This window comes from Macrobrachium nipponense, chromosome 31 (assembly GCF_015104395.2).
Source record: "Macrobrachium nipponense isolate FS-2020 chromosome 31, ASM1510439v2, whole genome shotgun sequence".
NCBI classification, from domain to species: domain Eukaryota; kingdom Metazoa; phylum Arthropoda; class Malacostraca; order Decapoda; family Palaemonidae; genus Macrobrachium; species Macrobrachium nipponense.
Window position 1 is genome coordinate 44,939,629 of NC_061093.1, and position 24,088 is coordinate 44,963,716.

Below are 24,088 nucleotides of genomic sequence, written 5' to 3' on the forward strand. Positions count from 1 at the left end.
GACTGTTCTACAGATGCTACAGTTCCTTTGTCAACACGGCGTCAATAACCTAGATGTTATGACGCCAGTTTAAATAAACATACACAGACCTGCATTAACACAATAACAGAACATGTTTCCTATTTCCTCATCCACTTGGCTATGCAATTCCTGCTTGTAGCTTTTTTACTGTGAAAAATATTTTTTAAAACAAATATTAAATAAAGCTTCAGATGAACAGAAACACTAGACACATCACGCTTTCTTGTATAGTAATGAAGCTACAGGCTACTGAATGCGTTTACAAGTAAGACCAAAGTTCCTTACACATTACAAAACTTCAGAATCACTATTTTTACAATCAAAAATAAAAATGGAATTCTCCACGTAATATACAATCTTCTCATCTGCTTAAAATAATATTCTGTATTACCTCATCTAAATTCATGGGAAACTACAATGGAGAGGTTTCATTTGGATCTGAATACTAAAGTACTCACTCGGAAAATGGAACTTTCCATCAGAGAGAGAGAGAGAGAGAGAGGGTGAGAGAGAGAGCTTTGTATGGCAAAAAACAGGGAAAGGGGTGAATTTATCATTGAAGGATATTTCAAACCCTTTATTCGTATTGCTTTTGTTCCTCATTTATTGACCATTATATAGTTTTCAGAGGGACCGCAACATTTCATTTAAAACAAAACCCTGTCACATGAAAGAAAAGGAGTTGGATTATATGGTGATTTGTATTATCTGACACTTGAAGAGAAAAACTTTAATTAGTAAAATTTAATCAGTAAAAATGCACAACCGGATGCTTTTATCACACACACACACACACACACACACACACACACACACACACATATATATATATATATATATATATATAATCAATTCAGGAATGCCGAAGACACATGGATGTTTTAAAAGATATATTCATTAAGAAACGTTTCACACATGACTATGTGCATCATCAGTCTGAAAAATGACAAAATAATAACATTAAAAATACTAAAAATATACAGGATTCTTAAAATGACAATTAAAAACATTAAAAGACTAAAAAGAAGCAAAGTAAAAACAACTGCTATTACACCAACCTTCAGGTACAAAGAAAGAAGATAGAATGACCAAAGAAGGAGCAAGACCTCCAAAGACGACTATGCCAGATATAGTTGAGCAGAGGAGCAGCCACCGTTGTTTAACGATGGAACGTGTCATTTAATATATAATGACTCTAAGGTAGTCAGATAATCTGCATCCTTAGAATACCCTAATATGGAGAAGTGCTGCTTCTTGACCTCAATTTTACAATTGATAGCATGATTTTTTATATTTGAATGTTCTGGTCTGCTCAATCTTTGCCCCGTTCTAAAACTCAACCCTAAGTGACTGTAATAACGCATCTGCAACAACCTTTTCATTGATCCAATATAAGTACCAGGACATCCTGGGCATGTAAACTTATAGACCACATTGGATCTCATAAAGGGCTGCAGACGGTCCTTAAAGCCAAACTAGGAGCCAATTTTACTGGGATTATTTGATATTAATTTAAAACATCCATGTGTCTTCGGCATTCCTGAATTGATGTTTGAGGGTCATACTGCAGATAGTATATATATATATATATATATATATATATATATATATATATATATATATATATATATACTTGAAATAATTTGTCATAATTATAAGCCCTACCGCAATTTACAAGCCATGCAATGAATCCTCAACTCCTCGATTTCCGAATATTTCTGCTGTAATTCTATTGAAAATTCAAATAGAAACGAAACTGAGAAGTCTTCAAATGTATATAGTGCATGTCACAGAGACCATCCTTCGTTCTTGTATACAAAGCTCTTACATTTCCAAGGAATACCTAGTATACTCCCAAACTGCTCATGAACGAATACGAGAATAACTAGCTTCCGTATGCAAATTTTAAGTAACAGGGCTACAACTTCAGGCAAAAACATTTGAGAAAACCTTTTCACACAAGCGGAGTAAAACAAAATTAGTCAGGATTATTAAGAAAATGCTTTGGTAAAAACGGAAAAATTCAAGACACTGCCTGGAATCTTCGCTACATAAAACTCAGAAGTTTCAAAAATCCTCTGCTGGCTAAAACGCCAAAAAGTACTTATTCAACCAACCATACTACTATCATTTTCATTTTGATAAGATGTCAAATGCAAAACTATTTTCATTTTATTTAATATTTATTTTTGCGACCTTTTTATTCTTTTATTGTTTTTGGAGTGTATGCAGTACATTTAGTCTTATTTAGCTTTTTTGTTGTTGAAATGCAAACGATATAAAAATAAAAACAACTTGTAAAACTTATAATTTCTTAAAAGAGAATTTTGACATAATCTGAATAATAATTTTCGGCTCGTCTTACAACTGATTGGCGTGAGCGATAAAAACTGAAATCTTTCCTACTGCTGTTAACTGCAATTAAATTTTAATTAACTGCAATTGAATTTTAACCGACATGTAGGATAAGAAAGTAATACCCCTAGGTTTATGGACGACACAGTTTTACAATGTGTAATGACGAAGAGACAGACATTGCTAAATATTTGCAGCAAGTTCAACAACTGGAAATATGCGATGCATCCACGATAAATATGAAATTAACAACCAAAATATTGATGTAAAGTTCATTTAATGAAAGTGCTGAATTTCATTTAAATTAGAAAAAACAACAGCAATATGAAAACATGAAAACATTCCAAAAGTCTATAGATACTGTATACCAGTGTATTGAATATGTACTCGCATTATACAAACAAGACAACTACTTTTCTGATAAAAACTAACTCTCCATAAATTGCGTCCCGCTACTGAGGCTGGCTGTGGACAACTCGGATAAAAACGAGACTTCTACAAACTTCTTCAAACCTCGAACTAAACCGCAAAATAGCGCTCTTACATATTGCAAACTTAAATACAGATATTTAATCAAATAACAAAAAAAATTATAGCTCTAATCATATGCATATTTCTCTATCTGACCCAGCGTTACCAAAGCGAGGTTTCCTATAAAGGACCCTATGCGTAGATTCATCAGGTATATCTACTTCTCTGTGTATTATTTCGGCTTTGTCTGTGCGTCCCACAAACTAGGTGGTTTTACTAAGTTGCTATTTTCATCTTCTTCTATATGTATTTGCAGTTATTATTTCGATGACCTTTTTCTCACTTCAAATACTTATCTTGACTCAACTTCTTTGTTATCATCTTCAAAATTTAATTTTGGAAGCCTTCCTATTGATCAGGATCATTCAATCTGGCCCCTTTTCTGTTTGTCTTTTAGTTTCTATTTTTGTTCTATGAGATAATGGTGTTTTTCATAGAACGTCTCTAAAATTTCTTTTAAATACCGAAAATTCTCGCCCTAAGCACAATTTTATCACTTTGAAATGAAGAATAAAATATGTCATGCATCTGAATAACACCGCGCTATTAATATAATTTCTGTAATATTGCCCACTGAATAATCCCGTTGACCTGGTTTCTAAGACGAATAACTTTCTTCCTTTGGTTACTTGAACCATATATTGGTAACCATAAATCTCCAACGGCGTCTTCCCCTTCTCGTCTATCTGCTCTTATCGACCACGTCCAATCATCTGGGGCCCTTTTCCATTCCCACGCCACGCATTTGAAATTCCTATGTTTTTACAAATGTCTCCTGTGTGTGTGTGTGTGTGTGTGTGTGCGTGTGTGTACACACTCACACACACACACACATATATATATATAATATATATATATATATATATATATATACGTATATATATGTGCGCGTGTATACATCTTTATATATATATATATATATATATATATATATATATATATATATATATATATATATACACACACATAAAGATGGCAGATAACCTGACTGCTTTACCATCATGTTCCCCTCAGAACGGATGGCTCTGAAAGATATCACCCTTACATTTACTGGAAGGTACTTTGAGATGACAATACCACTATTTACCTACAATTGCCATCCGACCCGCAAAAGTCGATTTGTTCAGAATGTATTGTAACACATTCTGTTCATATGCTCTTTTGACAGTAGCAGCAAGAGCGAGAGAAGGGGGTGGGTAGGGGGGAAGGAAAGGAGAATGAATAACTTTGGTGAGAGCCGTAAAATGCCATGCCGCTAAATGTTTCGATGATAATTACTTACACTTGGGTACCTTTGTAAAGTACGTAATGGGATGATCCAAAATTATATTTCCGAAGAATCCTCAAAACTAGGCACAAGTGAAAAAGGGGTTTCGTTTGTATTGTGGCTTCAATGTACTTTATGCAGACATTTACTACTTAAGTAAGTAAGGTACTCTTGCTTCTTCCATGGTAGTGTTTTTGAGGAAACATTGTAAGAGAAAAAGCTCTGACAAAATGAAATTTCATTAAAAATGAAATAAGGGGGACAGAAATAAGAGAATTCTTAGCAACAGAACAGCAGGAAGTGCCCATTTATTCTTGGAAGCTTCTTTGCCACTTCTTTCATAATAATAGATCCTTCTTTTTAAAGGAATGTTTTTCATCTTACCCTTTTTAGTCGCATAAAATTGGACATTCTAACATCTTACCGTTTCATTTTATTTTGTTTCCTTCAAGAGGCGAGGAGCAATATATATATATATATATATATATATATATATATATATATATATATATATATATATATATATATAGTGAGTTTTTACGCCTTAGCTTAGACTAATTTACGGTCTCAAAAATTTGTTTCCGCTGACATGATGAAATTTTATTATAATTATAACATGTACCGTTGGTAAGGTGGGAGTTGTTTTAAAGTTTCACAAAATCTTCACCGGTTTACAGAAAGAAACTTCGTTGAAGTGTGTTTTTAACTTTAGTAGGCACATATATACCTGCCTTAATGAAAGTAAAAAAATATTCTGAATTTTTTAAAGTGGGCTCTGACGGGCAATGTTGGTCTGTGGATTCGCAGTTCCTACCTGGCTGCATAACACTAAAATAGAGTTTTTGGAATTTTCCGTAAAGTCAAATTCATTTTTGGCCCAAAACGTAAGGATGGAGAAACTGTGACACATTTAGTAGGACATTCATTGTAGTTGTTTCCCGGACATTTTGGTAAAAATTAAAGTGTTTATCATGTATGCAGTTATGACATAATTCGTGGTACACACTTGCTTTAGCTCAAACATCCTGCCATTGACCAGCGAATTCCCGTTTAGTGGAACTACATCAGGGAACGATAACCAAGCTGTTTAGTATATGTTCATGAACAGATAAAATTATAAATAAGGTTTAAGTTTGGGGGAGATTTATTTGATAGAGTACACTTAATAATCTGTCAAAACCCAACCGAGTGTTTCCTGTAACCCGACAAATAACTTTATTTACTCTGCAATTTCATTTTCCGCATAAACGTAGCAAAGGCGAAGAGCAAGAAATGTCGCACAGCGAAATATAAACATAAAAGAGGAAACTTCTTCATAAGACCCTACTTCCATTTTCACGGGTGGTTGGTCTCCTTACACACGAGATTCTCTGTTTAATGTTGGGTGTTAGTCTTACTTTTCTGCAGCAGAGCGCAAAGAGAGAACATAGGTCATCGTTTCCCTAAGGTAATAAGAGAGCTGCCTCTACGCGAAAGAAAGTGCGTATTTACCAATTTGTTTGAAAAAGGTAAACTGAATTGTTGTTGCCTGATGGTCGTAAAACACAAGGAATCCGCCGCTGGTGAACATTGCGAAACTAAAACTCATGATGCTCATTAATGAAGCAGTTGCCTCTGGTGTGCAATGTTTATCAGAAGACGCTCACATATACATACATATAAATAATTTGGAGAGAGAGAGAGAGAGAGAGAGAGAGAGAGAAGAGAGAGAGAGAGAGAATTAACGTTACTTTTAGTCTTTCATGTCAGTGAATATTCCTTGAGAAAAACTTACAAGCAGTTTCTTTGCTAGTTTTTTAACTACATAAAATTAACATGGTAAAAATATAATGGATGTTAGTGGTGATTCTTCACTAATACATAGAATCAGGGCGCCGTTGGGTTATCCGTTCAAATACAGTGAAAATTATCTATTAAGGGCAGTGTCAAAACAACTCTCGCTCCACCCGAAAGAGGAAAAAGAGGGGATTAAAACTTTTTTGCTCTGAGGCGAAAAGTTTTGATAATGTCGACATAGATCTCCGGCAACCCCTCGGGGACCGAGCATGCACCATTATCAATGGAAAATCCCAGAATTCCGGTTCATGGACATTCCGCTCAAAATAAGTTCGCGTTTCGTTTGAAGTATACGCTTGCATTATGTAACTTAATCCTATATTTTCCATACATTTCACATAAGACCAGCATTCTTTGCGCATTTATCTATCAAAAGGATAGTTTTTTGTCTTTGTTTAACAGGGCAAAAAAAAAATGCGTCTTCATTTAGCCTCCTAGACAGATCAACCGAGTAATGAATAGTGCATACCAAACCGAGAGGATAATTAATTTTTGACGAATGAAATTGTAATTAATGACCCCTGATTTCAAGAAATAGATGAAAAGAAACTGAAATCTGCTTTGTCAACAAAGCACACATCACAGTAAAAGCAAAAGCAATAATTCATCATCCAAATTTGTCATATCACACAAGGAAATTCATTCATTAGTTATAAAATCTTCCGGTTATATAAGACTATGATTCAAGTATGGGATGAAGAAGCGAATATGCTAAATGAAACCAACAAATAATTATGACTCGGAACTGCAGTTTTTCACATCACTACCCAAGTGATGTTCACAGAGCAAACAAACGTAACTGATTCCCACTTAATCTGCTGTCACAGTTTATTGACACTACGATCAAGGCAGAGCCTCTGCTGATCTATTTATTTTGAAATAATCTTCTCATAGTAAGTATGCATCAACAACTATCATCAGAATGGACCATTGTAACTGATACCTAACGATGAGCACAATCCAACAAAGGGAGTCAATTACAACACTTCATAATAAATTCAAGAGGAAATTGTTGAACAGCGACATTCGCAAAGTCAAAGAGAAAGCGTGAAAGGTAAAACCAACCGGAAGTACTATATCCGTACATATATTTTGACCCTTCGAAAAGACTGTAACCAGAAATCACCTGTATTTACCATACGACTTTAGAGAACACCTGCTGTTGCCTGCTGGTCTATACACTCTTTCAGTTTTCAAAGCAAAAATCCTTTCAGAATATTTAGTATGAATTAAATGTTGGTGTGAAGGCAATGGCTTTGTGAACAGTATATCATAATACTCCCTCTCATCGTTTAAGACGTCATTATATATATAAGTAGGACATTCGCCTACATTTTCGATGATGTACAGCTAACCAAGAGAGAAGCCATACATGTTACCTTTTTTTTAGTAGACGGGAAATATATATATATATATATATATATATATATATATATATATATATATATATTATAATATATATAATAGAATCTGCTTCTGAACAACGTTATCTAAAGGAAGATTTATATACCATCAGAAAGAGTAACAATTATTAAAACTTTAAAGCATTATAAAATTTAATATGATTTCAAACATAATTATATCGGCAAAATACATTAAAAAATCAAGAACAATTACTTCACCATTGATTTTTCCATATGATTAAAGTGGTGTAAATAAAACATACGTCAATGACGAAACTACCGATAATAGCTGTTAACTCAAAACACTGCGGCGACAAAAGAAAAAAAAGTAATCTTTCTCTCGGTATTTACGATCGAAATCCGATTAAAAATGACAGAATTTCCGATGTAAATTATTTGATCAAATCGTGGAATTTAATAAATAGACATGTGGCAGGAAATTAATTGCACCGTTTGGAGGACAACTATTAATCGATCTGACTTTCAATAGGTCATAATAAATTAGGTTATACAGAACCCAAATCATTAATTCTGAAGTGAGTTCCATATCAAGAGAGTATTTGTTCCAATACTAAATAAGGATTACCAAATACCTAGGGATTTTACGAATCTGAAGTTAGTGGAAATGGGGGGTTCACATAAACATTTGCTTTTATAGCAAAATCCAAATACTTCTCCCCGGACGAAATAGATAACAGTTTATATAAGATAAATGGAACTTGAAAAAAAAAAAATTAAAAAGACCAGCTCTGCATGAAAGATGCGTTTTTTATAATGATAACCCACACCTTTCAAAAAGTGCTCAGCTTTATCAGTTCTTTGTCGAAAAGCTTAAAAGCTGAGAACTTCTACAGAAACCTAATTCTAGCCTAAGCTTGGAATATTTCGCTTTTCTTTTACCTGTTGGCAGACTTTATTCCCTGTTTATTATAGTCTAGTGAAATAATCACCGTAAAAACATCACGCTGAAATTAAATTTCCTGGTAAATACGTGAAATTACCTCATTTCTGTTGTTGCTATTTTAAATCAACACGGCCTTATGAAAGCACAGGCTCTTGCTTGTGGAGCAGCCCTCAGACTCGCTTTTGTATTTACACATATTTAGTTGCTCCCTTCCCTTGTGACTAAAGGAGTGTAGGAAGATGATGTAACAAATACATTTACGAAGTGTTTTAAAGAGATGACAGCAGATCCCCTTTCACTGCGTATAAACTATTCTGAAATGAGAAAATACCCGTGGACTCACCTTTTTCTCACCAGCGGGTATGATCAACACCGTAGAACCGGTAGTAGAGGCAGTAGCAGAGGTATCGGCAGGAATAGAAGTAGGAACAGTAGAAGCAGCAGCGGCAGCAGCTTTAGAACTTGTGGCAGGAGATGCGGCAGCGTCGCTCTCACCAATTCCTTCCGACGTGGTCGTCTGACCTGATCCTAACAATGGGTCGTGAAGACAACTCTCGCCTGATTCCCTGCAAAGATGCAATGAGCATTCTTCAGGTCAAACACTCCCGTAGGAAAGTGAAATCAAGGGGAAAAATCAAATGTATAAAAAACTGGCTAAATCAAAGTCAGGTAAAATAACATTTTACGCAAGCATGAAATCTAGCACCTTTGCACACTGCTATCGGTGGACAAACAATAAATAATGCAATTAACATTTTCTGCAATACTATTATTAGTTGGTTCAGGCTGAATTTATGTTGTCATGAACACCTGCATAGTAAGAAATATAAGAACATGAAATTAAATTGCAAACAAGCACACCTGAGGTAAGGAATAATTTTAATAATTCAACTCTCTAGAGAAGGACACTGGATTGTAATAGTTCTTTGCTACACAATAAACACACGGACGCATTCTCACACATTCCATGTTCTAGTACCTGACCTTTAAGTTGGATTGATAATGCATTTTGGATAACAAACTGGGATGTAAAATTTAAAATTATTCTCAATATTCTGTTCTTTGGTTTCCTCGTGCAGGAATCAAATATTCAACGACACAAAAGCCAACGGGAAAACTTAATCTGCATTAGTGCCCTACAAGGCTGTGCCTATTAGTCGTCCTTGTGGTTGATGGAACAACATGCGCTCTTCTCCTTAATGGAGATTCCACGCTCTTGTACATTTTGGCCCCTTCCAGAAAAGAACATCTTGTGTTCCACTATTCTATTGACTAGCATGCTGATGTGTTTTCTTTTGACAGTTTTTTTTGTATTCTAAGTTCTTAAAGTACTTCTTTTAATTCTATACAAATAAAGCTGAAGAATTTTTAATCAGCTCTGGATGGGGCGTTTCCACATTACTAATAATTACTTCCAGAATAAAAATAAAAACCATGACAAAAGAGTCGTAAAGAGAAAAAGTCAGGTATCTTGACTGAACACACTTTCTCGTTAAAATCTTTCCAAAAAACAAAATTACTTCGTAAAAAATTAAAGCAAGAACTTGCATAACTCGAGTAATTTTGGCAATTACGGATAATATACATCAGACATGATTGATCTAAGTCGCAGGATAATAAGCAGTGGTGGTCGAGCCAACTGCATTGTGGTCTTCTTTTGCCACACTGCGATATTACATAATTGAATATAATCTTCCAACAGCATTGTACCTTCCCTCTCTGGTATATATCTGTTTCTCAGCAATAATATTAACGGCGTTTGTGGTCGGATGAATTGCTTTCACTACGACTCCGTTGCACGCTGCTGGGTTTCCCGATTTTCTGCGGGTATTAATCGGTTATATATCTATCGGAGATTCTCAACTGCTTTATATGGACTGAACATTCATCTTGCTAAAAGCACAAAGCTTCAAGCACATCTCTCTCTCTCTCTCTCTCTCTCTCTCTCTCTCTCTCTCTCTCTCTCTCTATATATATATATATATATATATATATATATATAATATATATACACACGTATTTTTGATACATTGTTTTATTTATTGATGTTCTCTATCATTTCTTTTCTTAGACTAATAATAGGAATAAATCTCCCCGACACGTTCCTAATGAGAGTAGGATTTTAGCACTGGTGTTCTTGGTATACAGTATGAATGGAACTTACCAAGAACCAAGTTCCGTGTATATATGTGTACGTATATATATATATATATCTATATATATATATATATATATATATATATATATATATATATATATATATATATATATATGCTTAAAAATCATAGTAGATGCACATGACTCCACCTTGAATAAGCGAATACCACAGGAAAACGATAGGCAGAAATCCAAGCGCTTTCGTCTGTACTAAGACATTGTCAAGGAACGAGTGAATGTCTTAGTACAGACGAAAACGCTTGGATTTCTGCCCATCATTTTCCTGTGGTATTTGCTTTTGTGTGAATGTATGTATATATATATATATATATATATATATATATATATATATATATATATATATATATATATATATACACATATATACATATATACACATACACACACATATGCAGCACTTGTGTTCTCTGTAAATTCCATTCATACTGTACATCTCGGCATTTCTCGCCTTTTCATTTTCCTCCGTGGCATTACCTTTAATTGATATACAAATATATGTATATAATCTTATTAATAAATCTATATCAACAACAACCTTAGCTATCATGAAATAATATGTCATCTGCACAGCCATTATTGAATGCCATGTATAAAAAGAATGTAGATCAACCCCAGCAAAAACACTTTCCTCTGTATTACAACTGTCTTCGATATTCATCTTGAAACATTCGAAAGGAGAACGCATAACTTTCGGAAAAAATCAGGATAAATCTTCATGATAATAAATGTACTCAAATCATAGTCATCACCTAAGTGGAATGAAACTATGCAAGTAATAGTCATTAGCTTGAAATGAAGGCAAATAAGACGACGATATCTACGGCCGAAGACTGAAATTCAACGGAGCTCTTGCAGGTCTATTGACCAAGAAACCAATCTCTTCTCCAACAACACCGATGGCCGACGAAAATATGGAAATGAGGCGAGGCGAATGACGCCCTTTTAAAAGGATGAAGCCACTCAGGGCCTCAATCAATCGTGTTTAATTAACATCGAGAATAAAAAAGGAGGTTTGGGTCAATTCATTTCACAAGGGAGCCTCCAGCGATTGCCCCTAAAATAACTCGATGGGGAGGAACAGATCTAAAAGGATTTTTCTCAACTAAGTTTCCGAGGGTGAAAATTTCCCCCTGTTTCTTCAAAGACTCCATTAGGGAAATCAACTCTTAATCTCAAGAACACATTCTGCAGATTCCTTCCTTCTCTCTCCGATTCTATTACGGCCATCGACTCCAGCCTTCGCCTTCATTCTATACCGTAGTTACCGCGCTCGCTTGGAAACTACTGGACGAAGTTGTTTCCTTTTTACCGGCTATCAACGCTTAATCACTTAGAGCAATTCAGTTCTGGAAGCCTCTGGCGTTGATTAGACACATTCCTTCCTTCTGGTGAATAATTTTTAATATAAGAATTTGTAGAAAAGGGCTGCATACCCGATTGATAAATAATGGATTATATCAATTCATTCATCCTTCCTCAATCCCCAAAGCATTACCTAGATAATAGATGCTGTTCATCCACTATCCAACAGTACGACAGTACTTAATGAAACTTTAATGCCAAAAACAATATTTAATAAAATACTAAATTTCATTATATGGCATCTGAAAGTACTCGGTTACGAATATAGCTGTTTACTCCAAGTAAACTAAATACATACATACATACATACTACATAAAGGAGGAAATTGTACACACTAATGAAATGAATTTCAGAGCTCTAACAAAATTATAGTTGTTTCATTCTTAAAATCATTCAATAATAATTGCTACAAAACATTTCATGCAATTCAAAAGTTTTGCAATAAAGTTCACTCACGACCTCAGACGTGGGGACAACGGTTAGTACTTTCTGCGCTTGTTCACTCTAAATGTAATTTTCAATGTAATTTTTGTCTTATCTGAATTGTGGATTACATGCAATCCCTCATAAATCACATATATTAAAACAAAGGGACACAACAAACACAATAAGGAAGGAAGATAATCAAGGTGGCAAAACTGAACCAACTAATAAAAAAGTATACATTTTTTTTATTCCTATACATAGTATACTTAAGTAAAAGGACTCTTTTTAACACACTTTATGCATTTATGAAAGTATAATTCTATAATATCTGATTTATACAAAATAAGTAAATGTTACCACACTGTATTAAGAAATGCATCGGTAAAGGCTTTTTTTTCTACAGACCTACATTGAAATCTAATTTTGCTAACTCTACGGCAAGGGCTAGGAATAAAAATAAATATGACACCTAATGAATTTACATTCACATTAAAATACACTAGACATTATAGAGGAAAAAAAAACAAAACACTTTCATTCCCGACGAAGGAAAGTGGTGACGTATGATCTTGCTTTCTCTGTAAACAAACAAAGCCCCAAACCAGGCACTCACTCACCTTGCATCATGCGAGATATCTTCCTCCTCTTCGGTAGGTTCGTCAGCCGGCTCGTCCAGGATGGGTTCCATCCTGGCACCTGGGGACGTTGACGACCCAGACGCAGGAGTCTTTCCGAGCCGCATCCGAAAGGACTGGCGAAAGGATGCACGAGCACGGCTAACTGTTCGTTGGAAGATACAGAAAAACAAAGAGGTATAGGTTAGACATTCACTTAATAGAGGTATCCCTGGAAAGAAGACAATAAAAGGTTAATATTCAACTTGATCAGAAACATCTCAAGAACATAAGTAAAAAGACCCTTTCTGTATTTCCCTTTAGCTCCTCTTAGTTCTGCCGAATAAACACCATATTCTTTGGAAGCTTGAATTTCAAGGCAATGGCCCCTGTGGAGGGCTTGTTCCATATTTTCGTGGGGCAGCGACGTTTCGTCTGAATAAACCTCAGACAAAACGTCGCGGCCCCACGAAAAGAATAGAAAAGAAATAGAATTTAACATCAATTCTATCTGCAATAAACTCTACAGGATATACCTGAAAATTTGACTACCCCCACTGGAATTTTTACTAATAAAAATCCAATCGTTTTTTTACTATTACCTAATTGAGATATGTCAACCTTCGGTGCGTTGCTCACCAGTTTAAGCAACAATGAGAAAACAATAATTAGAAAAATAGAGAAGAACCTGTATAAAATTAATGCAGCTGAGGCAGCAATCACTTTTAATAAAACATGTTTGTTTAGAGGGTTTACTTCCAGCATACAATAATAATAATAATAATAATAATAATAATAATAATAATAATAATAATAATAATAATAATAAATAAATAAATAAATAAATAAATAAACCCATAAAGTTCATTTAAAAATAAAGATTTAATAATTTCAGAAATGGTTGAACCAATACGACTTTCCCAATCACACAGCTAACCATTACTTACGATGTAACGAAACCTTCAACAATATCCAAACACCGAGTCAACAGATCGTAGTCGCGGCTTCTCGACAAGACTGGAAAACACGTTCAACTAACAACAATCGCCGAACAAATTATCCTCATTTTTGTTAGATTTACCAAGTTTCTCTTCCTTTTACTCCTTTTAGCAACGTGGCTTTAAGGGCTATGCGTCAGACTAACAATCTTGATGTTCAAATTTTTCACGTTAACTCGATCCATTCTCTCTCTCTCTCTCTCTCTCTCTCTCTCTCTCTCTCTCTCTCTCTCTCTCTCTCAGGAAAGAACGAACGAGATTGGACTAAAAATACGCCAGTATGTATCCCTTTCATTGCTATAGTAGAACAAGCAACTGAGTATAATATAAAATACATCTCATTCATTGGCTATAGTAGAACAAGCAATTGATTTTAATATAAAACAACGTATGTTGTCAAAAAAAATCTGACAATAAATGAATGGATTTTAAAGAAACTTGGAGGACACATATATTGAACGAGCCATTCGAGCTGAATCATTTTTGGTGGCCACCAATGACGATTTAAATATTCATCACAAAAAATAATTTCGCCAATCATACTCTTAGATGGAATTTAGAGGAATCCTATGATTCATAAAATGTTACGTATAACCTTATAAGCCAGATACAACTATCATGTAATATTAATATTTTGAATTTGTTTCTGCTGACTAGCAGTGAAGAGTCAAACATCGAGATCATTATTATGTTCAAATTCAAACTCTCAGGTGAATTTTTCGTTGTGGTGAAATCTTCTAGTCTGACAGCCAATTTAATGGCTTTTGTTCTTTGTCCTCAGGGAAATTTCAAGTTAATCTTTTTATTTCAACCTGTAATCGCCGTTGCAATTCGGGACAGAACTTAGCCTGTTAGCGATTAGGGATCGGGGAATATTCCTTTCAAAACTCGCTATCAGTTAACAAAAGACTTTAATTATGTAAATCCACTTTGTTCTCTGGATATAAGCATATGATGAGAAAACGCATTGGACCATATTATACATAAATGACAATGTCCATTAACAGATGAAGGTAATGTGTTAACCACAAGTAATTTTTATCGACTACTGAGTACATCAACGACAATGCTTCAACCTCATTAAACGACATGAATGAGGCTATGAAAAGGTAAACACCTCACCAACGATTGTAAACCCGTCGTTAACGTGAAGTTTCTCAGGAACGTGAGGTGTATTAATTTTCTCCCGAGAGAATACAAGTATCTTATTCGAGAAGGCAACTGAGGAAAAAGAGACATGACAGAGCTACTATTTGCACCTGTGTCCTAGAACGAAGCTCAATATTCCGAAGCGCCTTGAAATTGTTTCATGGCACCAATAAAGCTGTCTGGATTGGTCGTCTGTCAACAGCAAGTTTCATGATATAGTACTCGATTCCCAAAGTCACATAATAGCTCTCGCTCTCTACCAGTAGGACGCTTCATGAAACAGTTTTATACTCAACGTCACGCAACAGTTCTTGGTCAACATATTTTGTTGTAGTGTGACTGTCTATAAGAATTATGAGGGCACAGAAGGAGAAGTCAAGAAGCCTATGAGGACATATTCGGGTCCTTGTAATGCGGAACTGCCAAGTAAAATCTAAAACTAAAAATAATAAAAAATAAAATAAATAAATCCAAAAAATGCCTATAATCAAGATAGCAGTGAGTCCGCACGATGAATCAAATTATACTTGCAATGAACAGGGAATGAAGATCGAGCTCTTTGCACGCATGCAGGAAATGAAAGTGAGTCAGGGAGTTCGTAATTGCAACAACTGACTAGCAGAAGACTACAAAAACGCTCACTATAATAGACACAATATATATAACAGAAGGAATGCAATACATATGGAGAACTAGATAGCTTTACTTCAAAACGTTATCTTGCATTAAAACTACACAAGTGCAGAATAAAAGCGAGTTTAAAGATTTTTAAGGACAACACCTATCAGAAAAAAAAATATTTTGTAAATGGTAATTATCTGTCAAAAATTAATACATTTTTGTAAGATATTTAACATTTCAGGGAATATTATCAGAATTTGTAGTCAGAGCCCCTTGTTCCATTAAGTCTGCATATTTATATGTTCAGGGAAGGCCAATTCAACTGGCTTTCACCTATAATGTTAAAAGAAATTTATGAAATATACAGTGCGGTATCCTCATATCAAAAGGTCTTGGAAAGTCTCCATATCATTCACGTTTGTCCCATCTCTTTTGCAGTAACCACTGTGAGGCAAAAAATAAATAATTCTGTGTTGAGAATTTATGAAATTTTCATAACAGAGGTAATGCTATGCGAATCATACACATAAATTTTATTTAACAAACAAGGCTTTAACAATAAATACATTAAAGTGAAAATGGAATAATTCTTGCGGAATCTTATAAATGTTATCCATAGTAGAAAAACCCTTGGACTAAAAAAATTCATGGCTTAACGCAAGTTATTCCTAATGTTCATATGACTTTGGCACTACATAAATGACTTCATTCATGTTATTGAATGACGTAAAATAAATTCAAGAAAACAAACCATGTCAGGAAACAAAATCAGCCAGCCACGAATCTAAAGAAGAATCGGCAAAAACAAAAGGTCAAGACGTAAACCAATTAACGTCTTAAAAACAGAGAGGGATAAAGCGAAAACTCAACATAATTGCCAATTAGAAGAATTGCAAAAATCCGTTTTTCGGTCCAGGTGATTATTTCATTTTCTAAAAATAAAAACCAAATAACACCTAAATAGATTAATGAAATTTACTGTTACAAAGTAAGAAATTTCTGAATTTACAATTCTCGGTACCAAAATACATGTTTTACAAGGAAAAGGATTCCCAAACACACACATTCGTACATACATACATGAGCACAATATATATTACATATAAATTTATATACAAATATGTATGCGTATATATATGCATACATACATACAAGTACATATATTTATTGCGTGTTAGTTTGTATATGAACGCACGTAGGTATATCTCTTTCACACACATCCACACATCCACACGTATACAAATGCACATACATATACATATAGAAATAACCTACACAGTCACAGAACCCAGGTCTTTCAATTAAAAGACGAGACAGCAGCTAACGAGCTGACTTGTGTGGCCTGGTTGGTAGCGGTCTCATCTTTCAATTGAAAACCCTGTGTTCGATCTTGCAGTGAGTCTGAAATATATATATATATATATATATATATATATATATATATATCCTCTTTTAGAGAACTATACGCACGAATCATGACGATTAACTGTAAAATCAGATACGCAACCACACTGAATAAAACCCAAGGCCTTGAATTAATTTTACAAATGACAGACATACATTAAAAACCGTAAACTCAAGAATGCAAAACGCATATCAATTTCACAGATGGTATTCCTGGTTAGTATGAAATTCATGATATCAATAATCTCTAAATTCGCCAGATCCTTTGTGTAAAATTAACGACGGTCTTGGGGAGGGGGGGGGGGGGGGGGGGGGGGTTGGGGGAAGGGGGGGGGGGGGGGGGCGGGGGGGGGGGGGGGGGGGGGGGGGGACACGACTTTCATCTTTGCACTTGCCGTCTCCCATCCCGGGCTCAGTAGCTCTAATCAATAGCTCCTATATAAGTATGCAATGAAAGTCCCTTGCTTCTGTCTTCTGGAAGACTGCTATCAGTTTTAGGATAGTGAAGAGTATTTACGCCTCTTCCTTTAAATACAGTCATTAATATGATTACAATTATATGATTACACCTATTGCAAAAGCTCCTAAACGTAAAACAATTGCGAACCAATAGTAAGCTAGATACAATGACGAATTTAATTAAATATATCTAACACAATGGGTACAATACCATAACGGTGGATCAAAGTATCACAAACTTTTTCTGCCGTCAAAAACATATATCTTTTCGATAATTGAATTGAAGGGGCAAACAAGTAATACAATGCACAAATTAAAAAAAAAATTCAAAATCTTATAATCGCAGTAAATTTATCTTCCTCAAAATCTGCACAACTACGTATGGAATGATTCTCTATTCTTAAACCTAAAATTGGAAAAGATAATATCCAATTCTAGTAAAAAATTGCAAATCACATATTTTCATCTCTCTCTCTGTCTCTTCACATTGAGATCAGTATAACCTTTATGAAATACAAACGAGAGAGAGAGAGAGAGAGAGAGAGAGAGAGAGAGAGAGAGAGAGAGAGAGAGAGAGAGAGAGAGAGAGAGAGAGAGAGATAAATTTAAAAAATGAAAATGCAGGGCAAGTGAAATTTTAAGCAGGCCGTCTCATTTAAAAGAAATAAATTTTTGCTCCTAGCCGCAGACGATAAGGAGAGAGAGAGAGAGAGAGAGAGAGAGAGAGAGAGAGAGAGAGAGAGAGAGAACAGGGTACAATTATCGTTTCTGTATAATTAATACAAAGATATTTTTTGAGCTCATTAAATCTCAATAAACAAAACGCAATCATTTTGCTGCGACTATATAAGGTACAATCCTATTTAAATTAGGCGCGCTTTTTGAGCCTGAACAGACATCTATTTCATAATCTAAGCATCACCATAAATCCAAGAGAAAAAGGAACGAGTAAACAATTACAGTGCAAGGTTTAGTTACAAGCGTTAAAGCATGATGTTAATTTTAACAGCACACAGGACTATAAATGCCTTACATTTGAGAAGTATTCAGCATAGGACGAAGCATTAAATATTCGTACAGTCATTATCCTTCTCTGCATTACAAAACCACACAGCAAAATCTTAACTCGGATGAGGAGGTTGCAGAACGAATATCATATTGTTTCTTTATCCGAATGTTCTTGAAACATCAATTGTGCATCAAAAACACGATATGAATTTTAATATTAATCACGAATTTATTTAATCAATATCGAAAGGCCACTCAAATGAAATAAGTTGACGTCATCTATCTGAAAAATACTTACAGTGTGCGCGGCTTATAAGTGAAAAGTTGCATGAGTGTAACGCATGAAAAATGCAGTTTGAAAAATACTAAGTAATGCAAAGATGGTCTGGCTGGGGTTAACACTCATTTTTCATTTCTCCCTCATCGAAAGCACTTTTCTTATAAAGGCTGCATACTGGAAAAAAAAATTCCAGCAAGCAGTTCATTTTGAAAAATTAGGACAAGCAGATTTTTCTTGAAATGATTCTAAATAATATCGATGGATATTATTAGCATATACGATGATCTAGGTCTAGATCGCAACGATAAAATCTACCTCGTTTAAACCTACCCAATATACAAAGCCATGCCGTAGGGACGACTAAAATACACAGAATGCCTTTATTCAATTGATTTCTTTGGAGTAATAAGTAATCAAAATTCGTAAATGTAAGCTTTCGTGAACATGAAACTCTCGGTGGCTTTTAAATAAAAGAGATAAATGATATCGAGCACATTTTAAAAATACGCAAAACAATATTTACGACACTTATTGGAGTGTGATAACGATGAATGAATAAATACACTATTCAAGTATGAGCCCAAATGCTAATTAAAAGAATACGACAAACTAAATTACTGTACTAAGAAGGAATCACCTGATCATGCGACACTTCACAATTCAATGGACACCTTCTGGGATAAGAGTTGCCTAACTAACTGTGGTTTCATGGAGCGTTACATCCAAAGTTATTTGAGCAGATTTCTTTCTTAAATATTCATAATCAATTCCCGACATCCGCTTAAGGGCAGGCAGACTGTACATAACAACACGATAAATTTGTGTGTATTTAAGAGACGCATGTAAAACCTCAAAGGTTCTGTAATCTATCAGTTTCCACAGACCGGAAGCTCAAAGGCTTGTAAATGAATGTATTATGCAAGACAATACACGTAATTACCGCATCCGCTTATCTCCACCCAGATCAAAATTCGTTAGGAAAATATTAACGACCGTCACAACGACAGTTTAGTTTTCATTTCAACTCGCTTTGGAGGTAAAATCGTTTACATTCAAAATTAGATTGCCTTTGTGGAATTACTCAGAAATTATGAATGAGAAACCTTGGTGCGGAAAATGCATCCGTGTCTACTTTAACGTAATATTTCTACAGTAAGAACACAATTACCGAGATTGCAATGAAAGCTAATAACCTTTCCTACAAGATATTAAAAAGTAGCTATAGGGCCTCGTAATTCTCTTCGCATCCAAGTGATAAGATTTCTTGAATAATAATAGACACGCCAAATGGAAAAACTGAAGCGAATGTTTCCATTGGTATTTGGGAGTACTGAAAGGAGGTAGGATGAGTAAAGAGATGACTCACTGAACAAGTAAAGCAAAAGGAGGTAGCCGGTTGTATGCAACAGATCAGGAAGCAACTTGGGAGTATCTATGTGAGCCACGGTGAAAGCACTTTAGGGAATTGTCGAGTCAAGTTTCCTTAAAGGAATAAAAACGCTGAAGATGAATGTTGTAGTAGTTGGCTGATTATATCGTCCCGTTCACCTGAGTTGCTGAATCACAGTGACCTTTCAACACACGAGTGCAAAAGTAGGTCGCAGCCTTAGCCCTATGGTCTCTGATGAGCTTTGTGAAGTGCCTGCAGTGCCGGTCGATGCATTGCTGTGTAAACTGGGACTCGAACGTGAAGTTAGGTAATAATGGCATGAGCTCTTCAAGAGGTCGTTACTACCAGGTTTCCAGATTTTTGTAAGGGTCCTGCATGAGTTGTTATAACACACACACACACACACACATTATATATATATATATATATATATATATATATATATATATATATATATATATATATATATATATATATGTCTGCGTATGCTTTACATATATGAAACATAACCTCAATCCCCTAAAAGTATTTAAACAACTAAAACTACGAAAATACTGAGAGAAGAATAAAAAGAAGAAAAAAAAAACAGACACTGCAGTCATACTTCATTAATGTCATGACATCAGTGCGCAAGTCAACACTAGTCAAATGGTTAGCGATGAAAAAAAAATACAATGAAAATCAATATATAAATAACAAATCCATATAAAACAAAACAATATAACTGCAGTAATTATAAGAATTTGCTTAAGTAACGTTACATACTCCAAGATGCATTAGCAAAACCAAGATTCACGATATAACGTTTTCTGTAGACAGCGGTGAAGACGATCGGATATCTTTGAAAATATTCGCTTATAATGATGAAGGGCGTCAACAAAAGTCTGCCCTAGGTATCGATAAACGATAAAACACACTCAAAGAAGTGAAAGAGAGAGAGAGATTGAGAGAGGCCAAAGGAGAGAAGGGCGACGAGAGTAATTAGAGAGAGAGACGAGCGAGGGACGAGAGAGAGAGAGAGAGAGAGAGAGAGAGAGAGAGAAGAGAGAGTAGTGTATTTTAGCCTAAGAATCCCGAAAATAAAATGTCTTTCCAATAATTAGAGCAAAAATTAATAATTCCTCTTCCTCGCCAAAGATATCAATTGAATATAAATCTCCTTGTCGTTTATTAATTTATTGGCAGGACGACTACCGCACAGATTAGCTAGTTAAAGGGGCGTAAGAAATGATTTTTTGATGATTATTAATCTCTCTCCTCCCTCTATGATGAGGAGTTTAGCATATAAATTTCAAGTTTATCAACATATTTTCACATTTGATGGCCTACCGAATGCCCTCTTTAGAAATCTGAGATTAGCTTGATCTATCTGTCTATTAATTTGTAGGAAAGATTGCGCGAATTTTATCTTATACACAATACATCACATACATAAATACATATATATATATATATATATACATATATATATATATATATATAATATATATATATGCTATATGAATGTATCAATGTACTTTTTATTTCTGTAAGTGTGCTTATGAAACTTTATTAACAGACAGACATATTTAGCTCGCTGAATTTTGTCCCAGTAATGGTCTACTAGGTTCAAAAGGCATAATCCTCTCCAAATTCTTAAAAAAATACATTACTGGATTATTACGAATAATGGAATTTCATTGATACTTTTCTATAATCTACCATAATAAGATTAAATATTTATTAAATCACCGATACAGTAACAAGGCGAGATCCGATCTCCAGCCTACTCGGAGCGCGTGCTAAAATCTACAGTCATACAGAGCATTATTTCACTAACGAAAATTAAAATAAATGCGCATCACTTTATCATAAATAATTGCTCTGTATTGTTTACCACGTACAATATATATATTTTTGCTTTTTCATTATATCTAATAAGTAAATCACAAATAACCTATCCTAAAATTCCTGAATTCTTTAACCAACGCGAAACATCTTTTTCAGACCTTTTTAGGTTTTTCCATAGACCTTTCCTACTCCTCAAACAAGAACAACACCAACAAGAATAACAAAAGCAACAACATTAATATAATAATACGCATAGTGACCATTCAACAATGTATTTCTTCAGATGTGTTATTCAGCAGAAATTAAAAAGGAAGTTTTGTGTTTTTCACCGGTGAAAACATACTTTGTTTTACATTTGATTTACAGCTTATATAAATGTTTATCAGCGCTTATCAAACCCGCCACCAAAAACCATGAGACACAGAATAAGGACGTGAGTTACAGCACATTAAAAACCTATTCATGCAATGCCTATTTCATATCAAATAGGTTTGATGTCAAAGCTTGTTATGATTTTCCGGGTCACCAATAATAATAATAATAATAATAATAATAATAATAATAATAATAATAATAATAATAACAATAATAATAATAATAAAAACAGAAACTACTATGCACGACTAGAAATAAGAAACGAAAATACATTGAAAATACATTGATAACTTATCTTCAATACAATACAATGAGATTATATCACATAACTGGATTTAGCTAACAGTGCTCTCTCTCTCTCTCTCTCTCTCTCTCTCTCTCTCTCTCTCTCTCTCTCTCTCTCTCTCTCTCTCTCTCTCTCTCTCTCTCTCTCTCTCTCTCTTTTCATTTCTTTCTTTAAAACTTCAGCTGAAAACCTTTATGGACAGAGTCAACAGACTAAAACCCAAATCAACCTGCAGAGAGAACCAACTTATAGGAAAAGGTGAATTAATCAATAGATATGAGGGATGAGAAAATAAAGCCGATACACCCGAAATTCAAGAAACGTCAGGAGGGAGAAGGAATGAGTTTGCTTCCAGCCTCAATATTTGGCGATCAGATTCCACGACTGCGCCGGGCAAACAATTCCACATTTTAGAAGTAGCCAAGATAAATCTCATGGCAAAGTAAACAGTATTAAACCTGATACTAGAAACTGACGCACTTTTTGTAGCAGCAGTCTGCCTAGCGTTGCAAGCAAACACAACTAGGAACGGTAAAGAGAGCAGATGTTTGTCGTTGTAGTACATTTTATTTACTTCCTACTCTCTCTCTCTCTCTCTCTCTCTCTCTCTCTCTCTCTCTCTCTCTCTCTCTCTTATATTTTTCAGCGGCTTAAAAATTTTTCGTATTGCTAAAGCATTCTTGATGATCCTTCGCACTCATTTTCGGGTAATCTTTCTTTTTTATCTTTGAAACTTGCTTCCATATGCCAATTAAATTCTTTATCTGCAAGCAACAAATGAAGCACTATTTTTTCCAGGAGAATCAAAGTATTAAAAGGGCAAAATGTGACTCTCAAAAATACAAGGCGTGCTGCGACCTCCAGCTTATTCGTGATACTTGCAAGATTTTCCCCTCATACATAAATTGTAAACACATTCCTAACTTTTTACGTAAATTAAAACGTGCTAAAATCTACAGTCAAATAGAGCCTTGTTTCACCAACAAAAATAAAAATAAATAATTATATTTTATTGGAAATAATTTTTGTTTACTGTTTAACATGTACATTATTTATTTTTTACATATTCATTCTAATAAATATAAATATCTTATCCTAAAATTCCTGTATCTTTAACTAATTGCAAAAAAAACTTTTTCAGAACTTTTTTTAGGCTCTTCCATAGACCTTTCCTACACCCCTAACAACAACAACAACAACAACAACAACAACAACAAAGTGATTTATAGGCTTACCGGGCCCCGAGTAAGCAAAAACTATCGTTTTCTGTACCTAATCCCATTTCCTCAACGCTATTACAAGTGTTATACTGGTTTTGCCGGTCTATATTTTGACATGGTTAGACCCAAGGTAATCCGTGTATCAGTGAACATTACGACCAATATGACCT

General features: G+C 34.6%; 1 protein-coding gene across 1 annotated transcript in view; it reads right to left on the reverse strand.

Moving 5' to 3' along the window:
* Window positions 1–24,088, reverse strand: part of LOC135206936 (potassium voltage-gated channel subfamily H member 2-like) — a 1,544,997-nt gene that overhangs the window by 1,075,249 nt on the left and 445,660 nt on the right. The window contains exons 5-6 of the mRNA XM_064238441.1: window positions 12,902–13,064; window positions 8,661–8,883 (exon numbers count right to left, since the gene is read on the reverse strand). Of these exons, the coding sequence (XP_064094511.1) occupies window positions 8,661–8,883; window positions 12,902–13,064 (386 nt within the window). The remainder of the gene's footprint in view (window positions 1–8,660; window positions 8,884–12,901; window positions 13,065–24,088) is intronic.